General features: G+C 40.1%; 1 protein-coding gene across 1 annotated transcript in view; it reads right to left on the bottom strand.

Moving 5' to 3' along the window:
• Positions 1-2,098: 2,098 nt before the first annotated feature.
• The window catches only part of LOC103623944 (sodium channel protein type 5 subunit alpha-like), a 215,327-nt gene continuing 204,760 nt past the window's right edge, over positions 2,099-12,665 (bottom strand). The window contains 6 exon segments of the mRNA XM_017746784.1: positions 2,099-5,822; positions 5,824-6,901; positions 8,569-8,839; positions 9,323-9,427; positions 9,894-10,031; positions 12,187-12,240. Coding sequence (XP_017602273.1) covers positions 5,681-5,822; positions 5,824-6,901; positions 8,569-8,839; positions 9,323-9,427; positions 9,894-10,031; positions 12,187-12,240 — 1,788 coding nt within the window. The 3' untranslated portion in view covers positions 2,099-5,680.

The following is a 12,665-nucleotide window of genomic DNA, read 5'->3' as shown; positions in this document are numbered from 1 at the left end:
ACGAGAGTCCAGGGAAAAACAACTGCAGCAGCAGTCTCAGAAACTTTGCCATGGCAAAAGCACGTGGGCCAGGAGCTGCCTAAAGCCCTGTTTGTCAGCTGGCTAAAATAGCTCAGGCGGAGGTGCTGACAAACCCATGCCCGCACCGCAGCCCAACACCTCCAGCCCTCGTGGGGTTATCGGTGACGTTTGACTCCGAAGCATTTTTTTGTTGGCTGCCAATAGCTATTCCCCGAGGACTATTTGCTTTCACATGCTTTCCCTTTGACACGGCTGCTATTTCTTTGCAATATGTAAACACTCAGAAGGATTTCCATGTTTGTTCTTCGCCCGGCATGGACGTTCTTTCACAGCTCGCCGGGAGAATTGACACGAAGGAGCAGCCGCTCCGCAGGCATCCAGCGCTTTGTCTCCGTGTGCTGTGCTCCCATCTGCTTTCTCCAGCTATAAATCCAGTTCTGCTCCAGTCTCCACACCCCTGGCACACAGCAGGAAAATGCATTCCTGGTGCCAGAAACACGACACTGCCATCCTACATGGGCGTCCTTTAGAGCCCAGCAGAGGCTTTGCACTGCAAAGCATTTATTCTTTATTTCTCCCCTTCCTGCAGCGATGTTTTCTGACTATAAAAATTCTCTTTCAAATAAATTACTAATATGTGACTTTTCCTAAGAAAACTGACTGGGCTGCCCATGCTGCTGTTAACTCTCTCTCATAATGATGATTTTTTTCCAAAGTGATCTTGGTATTTAACAAGACAATTTACATCAAAAGCAAAAAGGAACAGAAATCATTAAAGAAAAAAAATCTTAAAATGAATCTAGAAATTGAGGGCCCTGACTCCAACCTCATGGATTGCACCTAGGCTTGATTTAATAGATCTGCTGCTTTGTAAAATCAACTTAATTTTACTTATTAACCTAGTTAAGTTAAAAGAGGGTAGATTGGATATTAGGAAGAAATTACTCATTGTGAGGGTGGTGAGACACTGGAACAGGTTTCCCAGAGAAGTTACTGCTGCCCTATCCTGGAAGTGTTCAAGATGGGGTTGGATAGAGCTTGGAGCAATCTGGTCCACTGGAAGGTGTCCCTGCCCATGGCAGGGGGGATTTGGAACTAGATGATCTTTCAGACTCATTCCAACACAAATAATTCCATGATTTATAAAAAAATCCACATTTTCTGAGGAGCCAGTCCTCCAGATTCCTTGCTAGGGCTGAAAAACAAGAAATCTAATTGGCAAATTTTGGTTTTTTTAAAAATTTAATCCTGAAAATTAGAGAAAGCCTTTAGAAACTTTCCCAAGATCTGCATGAAAATAAAGAGAGTCCTGTTACCCAAAGCAGCCCCTAGTACAGTGATGGGAACACATCTATAGAAGTTAGGCAATTCTGGTAAAAATCTAGATGTGAAAATCTTCACAGTGGGGATCATGACACTGAACTTCCTTCACATGGGAATTTTGACCACAAATTCTAACCAGGAATTTCCTTAAGTAACCTGTCATGTCCCTACAGAGAATTCTCATTTCAGCAAACTGCTCCTCCTAACCAAAAATATCTTCCTGAATTTCAGAAAGATTCATTCTATACACACTCAGAAGTCAAATTATTATATGACACATTTTAGCAACTGCTTATTAAAAAAAAAGTCTCCACAAGTCAGACTGCCCCAGGTTAATATAAAACATAATTATAAACTGATTTTATTGAACTAATTCAAAGGTCTGACTGAATTGTTTCATTGCAGTTCAAATTAGCTTTCCTCCTTCAGCTAATTCTACTGGGCAGGATGGGTTGAAGTATCAGTGTTGGGTTCATCCTATAAATGATTCTGTTTGAAGAGACTTTCAAATCTGCTTCAAATTCATCTGATGCAGCCAGGAATTCTCCACTGATTTCAACAAGCTTTGGATGAAGCCTTTAATGCTCTGTAGGCTGCCTTCCAATGTAAGATGAACTGGAGGGGTTTTCATCAACAAGCCTCCTAGCAAAAGTCACCATGCATTTCCCAAACAAATATGTAGAAAAAGAGTCAGAGAAATAATAACATAAATGTTGATAACATAACCCAAAAAAAAAAAAAAAGGCAGAGGAAATATTTGTTATCCTTATTTATTTAATAAAGAAACATAATAAACTTGAATTTTTCCAGGTACAAACAGCTTAATATGTCCTATGATATTGGCTGATATTTTCCTTGCTCTTTTTGTAGCTTGAGTGATTCATGTGGTAGACTTTATTGAACAAATCAACAGAAAAAATGGTAGCACTCACCATGCTCATAGACAGTGTGGGCCAGCTATTGAGTTAGTGTCTTAAACTAAATCACTGCACTGGGAGGTTGTATCATGGCTCGATTCAGATCGGCATCTCCAGTAACAAAAATCTACAAGTGAGGTTATTTGACATTTTTGAGGGGAGTTCTTCATACCATAGAAAGACACCATTCCCTCTTCATCCCTAAAGAAACGCGCCACAGAACAATAGAAAACCCAATAGAAAACCAACCTTCCAGTTACAAAGGTTTCTGAAAGTAATTTACAATTCAATTTTAGAAAGTTGCACTGTAAACATCTAGAGTTAAGACCCTCTTTCAGATTTTTTGCATTACTTTTTTTTTTATTTTTAGAGGTTTTGGGTAAAAGAACCATTTGTAATGGCATCAGTACTATAGGGTTTCACAGCAATGACACTAAAATGTTCAATTCAAGGGTGAAATGACCAAAGAAGGGATCTTCTCTACTAAAATCAGTGACCAGCTAATTGTCTCTTTACATTCCATTCGTTACTGGGCCTGACTCTTAATAAGAAGAGCAGTTGAATATTTTCTAATGTAAATTGCAAATAATTAAAATATTGTTAAAACAGCATAGCCAACAACTCACTTTTGAGTGCAGGCTGGTGTTTTCCTTGGGTTTCAAAGAGTTTACATAGTACATGAAAAGAAATCACATGAGAAATGCTCCTTTTCCTTAGTATTTTTCCCTCTTTCTTTTTTTCATTCTAAATCTTTGAAAGGAAAATAATTTTGCTAGTTGTCAGCCAATAAATGCTTGTTCAGCAAGTAATGAATGTACTATTTTCTAATTAAACAGTTTCATTATAGGCAGCAGCTTGTTGCTAATGATCAATAAATCCCATTGAGGAGAAAACATTTTAATCAGTAAGTCGTGTCCTCTGAGTGTCAGCCACTCTATAAACTCACAAGATACATATATATGTATAGATATACGTATGTGTGTGTATATATATATGCATATAAATATAAAAATCGCATACTCTTTCTGGGTGATATGTACAGTCAGAATAACATTACAGCATAAATACACAGGGAATCTGTATAAAGTTTCTCTAATTTGAGAAGCCTTGAGCAATTCTGTTTTTTTTGGGGGAGGTGAGGGGTGGGGAGGGGGGAAAGAATAAAGAGTGATTTCACTTCAAGGAACGACGAGTAGTCCCCTTAAGTTAGAATCTAATTACATACAAGATTTAAAGGCAACAAAATGCCCAGAGGAACAGCCCTATGTTATACACCATAGACATGAGGTTAAAAGGGCAAGAGAGCATGATTATAATAATACTTATAGAGTATGGTTCATTCCCTTATAGCACTTTGCAATCAGAAAGTCTTACAACACCCCTGTGAGGTAGGTAAGTATTATTATTCCCATTTTACAGATGGGTAAACTGAGGCACAGATAGGTTAAATTATTTGCCTAAAAATCATGTAGTAAGAATCAGGAATAGACCCCAGGAATCCTGATGGCAAATCCTCTGAAGTAACCAATAGACCACTCTCAAGTGAATGCCTGAGACACCTCTCAATGAATGGAGAGAATATATTAGCCCATATTTACACAGATACATTGTCATCCTTTTGACGTGTTGTCGTACATATTCTGACTTGTTTAGAGGACAGATAACAATGGCCATAGATAAACTTGACTGTAACATGTTGTTTTAATTCTTGTTGCTAACCCCGTGTGGTTTTTTGACTCCTTTACAACCTGGGATGTAACTAAATGTTAATGACAATACACCTTAAATACATTCTTGATATCTTTGCTTCTCCAAGGTGAAAAAGCACAACTACTCTTCCTTAAAGTGCAATGGCTCATTACAGAAATCTCAAGATTTTCCATGAAGTCCAACCAAACCCAAGTACAATCAGTCTGAAGGTGAAAAAGAAAGAACTTGTCTGTAATGATGGACATGTCTCTATATTCCATAAAGAATTTCTCACATTCTATCGAGGCTGAAGGATAATAAATAATAATCTATGTTAGCACGTAAAAACCTCTAATACCTTTCTACAGCCACACAGCCACCTTTCACCCCACTGTCACTTCTTTGGCCTGAAGCTGAAGGACACATCAACCGTAAATATTACTTTGCCTACAGGAATGAGGATATAGCTATTATCTAGTAAATTTTTTTATTGGTTCCTGTATTTCTTGTCCTTCCCCAGAAACCTAACTGTACCATCCGAGAAAATGAAAGATGGACCTTCAGTAAAAAGGATTCAAACCTTCAAAATTTATGTACAGATCCAGAGGCAATTCCCCTCCCACCTTCTTGATCACACTGTCTCAGCCGTTCCGCATGGCCCAGTTTGCCTTGATTTATTACTATTAGTAGTATTAGTAGTAATTTTTTTTGAGTAATATTGATGCACAGAGTTCCAAATAAGGCTGCTTAGCTCAGTGTTCCTGGGGAAAATGTGATCTATCCCACTACCATAACAGAAACTTTGCCAGCCTAGATGGTGCTTTGGATCACTACACACAAACGTGATGCGCTACTTCTATGGCGAGCTTGATTGTGGATTTCAAAGCAGATTCTTGAAACATACTAAAAAATTAGTGCTTTTATTAACAGTTTTACAAACAGAATCCATTGAAGTCTAGTTTCCTGAAGGATAGAACAAGCCATTTCTCTCATTATTTCTACATCATTTGTTTCTCTGGTTTTTTTTTGTGTGTGTGTTTCTGCTGATGTGCAGTTGCAAGTCCCAAGAGGGAGGGCTTAGTGTAATCAACAGTTTAAATGTTGCTAATTTGATACTTCAATTTGCAGCAACTTTCCTCTTCAAGCCATGGGGATCCCGCAAGTTCCTATTACCTTGACTCAGAGTTCATCATGAAGAGTGTAAGGATCATTAATCTCCATGGAAAAAGAGACTTTTTTTTTAAGTAAAAAAATATCAAATATAATAAATTTATGAAAGACCATTCACAACATATACAGTAAGTGTTACATTTTGCTACAGCAGCTGTGATTTTTTTTTTTCTTTTTAGAATGCAAGGTCGTACATCGCCATAAGTAAACACACTAATATGAGTAAGACCTTAAATGAATGTATACAGCCAGGCTTTATCTGTGGATAGATATACACTGTGTTTACTGTTTTACAGTCTAGCCTATTCTTATTCACACCGTTGATATAACAGCTATGACCCTGCAGAGAATCTTCCTGTGCATATATAAATATAAATATTGAGCCAAGTCAAAAAGAGCAGGGTCAAAGGTTATATGACTTATTAGACTCCTGTATTTTAAGGGTAAAAACTCCATTGTTTCTTTTGCAACTAATTTTTAATAAGAAGGCTGCTTCAATCGTTGTGTAGTTACAGCATTACATTCTGTAAACAATGTTTTAAAGCATTCTAAACAAACATTTAAACAATTGATTCTTTATCCTTGTCGGGTGAGAGAAGACAATCTATAGCCTCATCGCTTTTGCTCAGGTCCGTTATCTTCAGCTGAAGGTTTTCACTCGTGCCCCTGGTGACGCTGTCATAGGATGGGGGGGAAGAGGGGTGATTTGTCTATTGGCCTGCCGTAGTTTTCGTTCATCATGAACGCAATGAGACCCTCCTTCTCGGGCGCATCGTCCTCCAGGATGCTGCTTTCCAAAGTTCTGTGCCGGTACAAGTAGGATGCCTGCTTCATGGAGCGCCGGAACAAATGTCTCCTGTAGGCCCTCTGGATGATGATGGCGGAGACCTCTTCTTGCTTCCGTCTCAGAGTCGTTGTAATCGGCTCGTAAGAGATCTTAGACGGATTTGCCGCCATGAACTTTTCTTCCATCTGTATTTTAAGGGCATCCATCTCTCCGGATTCTCCTAGCACCCTTTTTGTAAAAGCAAACAAAATATCCAAGCAATGGATCCTGTCTCCGCTGACCATGGGCAGGTCCATCGCTATGAGTTTGATTTTGTTTGGTTTCGCTATGCGCAAAGGTTCTGACAGCGCGTCTGCAAAGTCTGAAAGTGCAGAATACTCAATAAACTGAGTGGCTTCGGGGTCAAACTTCTCCCAGATTTCATAGAACATATCAAAATCATCCTCGCTTAGAGGCTCTGTACTTTCCTCAGTGGCTACACTGAAGTTCTCTAAAATAATGGCTATATACATGTTTACAACAATGAGAAATGATATAATGATATATGTAACAAAGAATAAAATGCCTACGGCAGGGCTCCCGCAGTCTCCCTTTGAACCATTTGCATTGGGAAGGTTTGGGTCGCAATACGGTGGTCCGGTGTTTAAAATAGGGTTGAGAAGACCATCCCAGCCAGCTGATGTGGTGATTTGGAAGAGACAGAGCATGCTGTTAGCAAAGGTTTGGAAGTTGAACATATCGTCAATGCCACCTTCCATCTTCACATAGGCAAAGTTAGCCATGCCAAAAATGGCATAAATGAACATGACCAGAAACAGCAAGAGGCCAATGTTGAACAGAGCAGGTAGGGACATCATTAAGGCAAACAGGAGAGTTCGAATTCCTTTGGCTCCCCGGATGAGTCTCAGGATCCGGCCAATCCGAGCCAAACGAATGACTCTGAAGAGTGTGGGAGAGAAGAAATATTTCTGGATGATGTCAGAAAGTACAGTGCCTTGGAAAGAAAAGAGACAAACAGTGAGTTAGTGCATGGGAAATAATCCCAGGCTTTCCTTTAAAGCAATCAGTCAGGATTATTGAGAAAATAAGTGGAAATTTGCCCAGATTGGAAGGCCCACAATAAAAGGAAAGGCATTGTCGGTCTTTTCATGCCCATTTAATCCATAAAAAGTTGTGAGGCTATAAGCAAAGAATGGTAGTGGTAGTTTTATTAAAGGAAAGATTTTCTGTTGGTAATGGAAACCAAGATCAGCTCAAGACACAGATGACTGCAGCTTTGCCCAACATCCACCTGAGAAATTTGAGTGCAGATTTGTCTGATATGTCAATACTTTTGTCTGTAAAACAGTAAGTCAGAAATGCTGGTGTGCTGGGCCTGGTTTTTTTACGCCACCACCAGAACAGCACAGGTTTCTGCTCTGTATCCACTTCGTTGGTTGGTTGCTCATCAATTTTTCCAGTTTCCCTGATGGGCTGGGAAGGAACTAAGGGCTAAGGCTGTACTACCAAGGAACCGAGCTTGCACCCCTGTACTAAACTCTTCCTGCAGGAGCACAGCACTTGGTCCAGAAAGTCTGTCTGCATTGAGCTGTGCTGAGCTCCTGTCTCCAACAGGAAAAGGTCTCTCTGGGATGGCCCAAGGCCTCTGACACTGAAACAACCTGGCTGATCACAGGCCAGCATTGTGAGCAACATGACAGCTCTGGTTAAGTGCCTGCTATGGGCACATCCAGAGCATCCGACCTCAAGGATCCGGTGACAGCTGTGTGGCAGTGATGTTCCCTGGGTGACCCAAACCTGTGAAATCCAGGCTGTTCAATGCCCCCAAAGCACAGGTGGGTCTCTGAGCACCAGAGATCTGCATTAGGATCTTGCAGGTTCCCCAGTCCACTCAGGGTGTTCAGAGCAGCAGGAGCATCAGGCAATGAGACATCTCTGTTCACCCAACATGACACTTCCTCGTTCACCTATCCCCTCCCTCAAAATGGAAAGTTTTTTTGCAAGAGTTGAATTTCTGAGCTCCTGTTGCTCACTGGATCAGTTGAGCATCTTCCAGTTGCTCCTTTAGTTACATCTTTAATGAAAACTCTTTTGGCAGGATTTCAGATTCATTTGACCTGCACTTCTTTATCATCTAATATACATCTCTGTTTGGGGCTGCAGAAGAGCAAATGGCACAACCTGACAATAAAACTGTGTCTTTCAGTTTCATCCCTTGGATATATGAAGATGTGGAGCTCTAGTGACAACAGGGCTGAGAAAAGTCAAACTCACTGCATTGCCCAAACCTGCCCTGAAGGACTATTTCAAACTTCTGTAATAAAAAGCAAATAGCAAAGCAATAGCAATCCACATGTGCACTTTTCAGGTGGCTTTTTTACTTCTCTGTCGCTGGCTGTTAGAACTGGTGTTAACTGTATACTGTGGCCAGTTCGTGTTTCATCACCATGAACCATTAAGTGTACGGTTTGATAAACCTCCTAATTTTGCTGATCAGTTATTGTTAGGCAGTGGTATGTTAGATTATAATTACATATTAAAATTGTGTTTAGGATTTAATTCTCTGAATTGAAAGTGTGTATTATTGCACAAACCCTTTAAGGCTGTCAATTTTATGCGTTTCTAACATTGGAGTCTGGGTGAAAATCCAGGGTCACCTACCTACGATGGACAGAATCACAACCACAAAGTCAAATATGTTCCAGCCGTTGGTGAAGTAGTAGTGTCGCAGAGCCAGCATTTTGAAGATGCACTCCCCAGTGAAGATGGCAACAAAAAGCATGTTGATTTTATGGAGGATGTTCACTTTTTCTTGACTCTGGTCATCCGTTTCCACCATCATGGTAACCATGTTAAGGCAGATGAGGATCATGATGGAGACATCGAAGGCTTGTTTTGAGACGACATCAAAAATAAAACCTTGGTATTTGTTCTGGGGGAAGGGATAAGGTTTAGTTAGGAAATTTGAGCCATGTAAAAATGATGATTTGTCTCCTGATTGATCAGAAATTAGAGGAAAACAGACAATATACTGCATCTGACTGGAACTTCATAAACTTAAGGGTGATGATGAATGCTTTTTTGATGGAGCTTTCAAACCCATTTGCTCCTAATGCTTTTTGAAACTACTGTAAACAAGACACTGGCCATGAATTTATTCAGTGCAGGCAGGTGGCCACTGGCATATGTAAATGGCACATGTAAATTGCAATGTTAGTCAATGCTGCAGAACAGTGGGAATTTTGTACCACAGGTCACTGGATTTGCAAATATTGTCCAAAATCAAAACATGTAATTACTAAATGCCTTTCATCTGAGAGCAATAAACCTTCCTACACTGGAGAGTTGAAGGGTGCTCATTCTAGTAAATAAACATTCAGCTGTTACACAAAGTTCAACTGAATTATGTTCTTACCAGCGGCCTTGGGATTGGCTTTTGAGGTTTCTTAGATCCCAGCTTTTTCATTGCATTATAATACTTTTTTTGTTCTTCTGTCATAAAGATGTCCTGGCCACCTAAGTAAAGGTTGAGAACAACACTATTACTTTTGATGAAGAGAGCTCCTCTCTGCCCCCCTCCAAAGTTCAAGGCGGAATCCTCTTCTATTTCATTTCCCTTTTAATGTAGCTTTCATCAGGTTGGACTGCTCAGAGGGACAGTGGTGTTTGTTCACAGAGGACACCGGGCCAGTCTGTGCCCCTGTGTCCAACTTTGTGTTAGACATCCCCTCTGCCTGGAGCTGCTTTGCTGCATTCTGTGGGGAATAGAGCCCCCCATCCTATATTTTCCGGATGCTCAAACTCTAGGGACACCAGTGACTGCTACAGCTGTGCCTTTGTAAAAGTCCTACAAGGTGCTTTCTGCAGCTGCTCTGCCACTGCTGATCTCAAGGCTACTGTGACAAAGCCATTTCTGATAAATCTGTTCCTTTTAGCTTGGTCCCTGCAGCAATCACAAGACTATGTGTAGCATATGAACTACTTATCTTTTTCTTTTGTTGGTTAAAATTGTCAATGATGACACCGATGAAGAGGTTCAATGTGAAGAAAGACCCGAAGATGATGAAAATCACAAAGTAAAGATACATGTATAAATTACTTTCCCATTGAGGCTGCTCCTCGTACTGCAAAAGGAAAAGGGAAAATGTGAAAATGACACCACCTCTGCACACATCAAAATATTGATGCAGTTGAAACAAAGCTGTCCATTGGAAATAAAATTCATGAAACATGAGAAAAATACTGCAACTCCCGTGAGCACAGTCAGCTCTCCTCAGTCTCTTAAAGTTTACTACTGGCATCTGCAATGCCACAGTCATTTCAGCAACATTCACTCCCACAGAGATCACACTGCTCCAGAAAGTGCAACTCCAGAATAAATCCTGCGAAATGTTCTCAGTCTGAATCCAGAAGGGGAAAAGAATCAATTTTCTGACTATCCTAATGCCTATATGAACTAATGGTACTTAAAAATACAGTGTTTTTCAGTAGGACTCAATTATATTGCAATCATATTTCTGTTTTATTGTAAGTACAATTTTTTTTTTAATGATGGGTGGGATGGAATAAGGTCTCTTGCTGTACAACTGAACAACACAGTCTGATAACCTGAAGTCACCTCTGCCATGTTTGGCAACAGTGCTCAGATTTGCCCCATCATCTCCATATTTAAACAAGGTGCCAGAAACTTGTGAAACATAGATTTAGAAGAAACATAAAGATTCTAGTTATAGGCCAGCTGTGTTGAAGTTAGTTAGAATAGGAAGGAATTTGGGCCCAGCTAGAGTTAATGAGAGCTGGACCTGAAATGGGTTTTAAGATGTTAGTAACTGATTACCAAATAACTGATGATCTGTCATTTGCATGTTTGCTTAGCTGTGCTTAGAATGAGGAGTAGAAACATTGATGAGTTGGTATAGGGAACAAGGACAATTACCAATTTCCTCCCTTGGTGGGAACCCATCCAAAAGTCATGCAAGAAGAAACTTACAGCTCACTAAAGTAATTAGGATTGTTAAAGTTCAGAGAAGCAAAAAGGTCAAAATGAGGAAGATGAGTTACTTCATCTTTTTTGGGACCACTGACCCAATTCGAGACCACCGACTCCATTCAGGACACACACTACACATGCTTAATGACATTTAAGCTCATTTCCATACAAAGCAGAGAATGGGAGGTGTTAATGTTATGAATATGCATTTGTATTTTGGATATTCATAATTTTTGTAACTAAAAAGCTTTGTGTTTGCTTGGATCGGGGCCCTGTGTCTTAGGGAGCTATCCCACACAGTGCCTGGTGCCAAATAAAACACTTGCATTCCCTAAATGCCATATTTTCTTATGGGTAGTCCATGAGTTTCATTCAGAAGCAGGGAGGATACATCTGTACATGTAGTACCAGTATAAATCACCATCACAAGCTATGATATGCCAAGGGAATCCTCTGCTCCTATGGTGCCACGAAGTTTTTCCACCCCTCATTTCTCCCCTTAGGTCTCAACTTTTGCCCTAACTTCAGCCTGTCAAATTCCTAGTACCAGACAGCTACCTCAAAAATTAACAGTAAGCGTAAACTTGCTCCTCTAATATAATTAAAAGATGAAAAGTATACTATAGATCTAGATAAAAAGATAAACCACACATGGTGTAGCAAAGGAAATGCTGGTTTTGTTTGTTTGTGTTTTAAGGCAACCTGAAAGCTGAACAGGATGCAGGTAAGAACTGAGCTGTCATCAGTCACTACCACATCTCAAGTCAGAGCTGGAAGATCACACTACCCTCTTTGTCTGCCAGGAGCTCCTCCACACACCTTCAGTGGAGCTGCTAGATGCAGAAAAGATACTTGCTCAAGGTGAGGGTGTAGGGAGAGTTTAATATTTGTCTCACAGGCGAATTCAATTTAAACCCAGCACTTTTAAAGACATGTTATCATCAGAAGTTGGAAAATATGGCAATAAACAGGGAGAGGGGAAGAAACAGAGGGGACAATTTAAGTCTTTGGTAGACTCGGACTCACTCTGGTGGTGCCTCTCTGTGCTGGGAGTTTTGCAGTAGGAACAGATCAATCAATTGTGTAGGACTACAGCCTACATCTGCTTTAATTTCAGGGTCATCATGCTTCAGTACAGCTACAATGAGGGTCTGCAACTGTACCAGCCAGAGTAAGGCAGGGACTGGCAACCTGCATGTATTTTATTTTCTTGTGTTTGTTGTTAAGCATCATCAGTGCAGCAAAAGGCAATGGAAAAGGACATTATTTATTTCCTTGCAGAGACTTACCTCTCTTGAATCCACTGCTGCATACATGATATCCATCCAGCCTTTAAATGTGGCCTGAAAAAAATCCCACATAAGACATAAGCATATTAAACAAGTACATCCTCAAATGATATCAATCTCTCTGATGAAATTTCGAAATGCAATGTTGAGCATGTGCTTCACAATTAATACACTGCCTGCCTTGCAATCTAATATGGATCCTTGAGTTTATGCTCATTTAGATATTAGATCTTTAAATGCATTCCAGAATGCTTTTCTCCTGGATTTTCTCATTTATGTTTTTGATTTTCTGCACTTGCAGGGATAAAAGAGAGGTTTTTAGAAGAGATTTTAAGAAGGAGAGAAAACATGACAATTAAATCTCTGGATGTTTTGACCTTAAAAATTTCAAGTAATGAAGAGATATGGCTGCACATAACATTGAAGAATGTGGTCCTGCACAAGCCTTGGACCAGGTTAGCTGGATCCCATCCATATCC

The sequence above is a fragment of the Corvus brachyrhynchos genome, unplaced genomic scaffold (genome assembly GCF_000691975.1).
Source record: "Corvus brachyrhynchos isolate BGI_N302 unplaced genomic scaffold, ASM69197v1 scaffold18, whole genome shotgun sequence".
Classification (NCBI taxonomy): Eukaryota; Metazoa; Chordata; class Aves; order Passeriformes; family Corvidae; genus Corvus; species Corvus brachyrhynchos.
The sequence above is the reverse complement of the archived record's forward strand: the minus strand, read 5'-3'. Positions and strand labels throughout refer to the sequence as shown.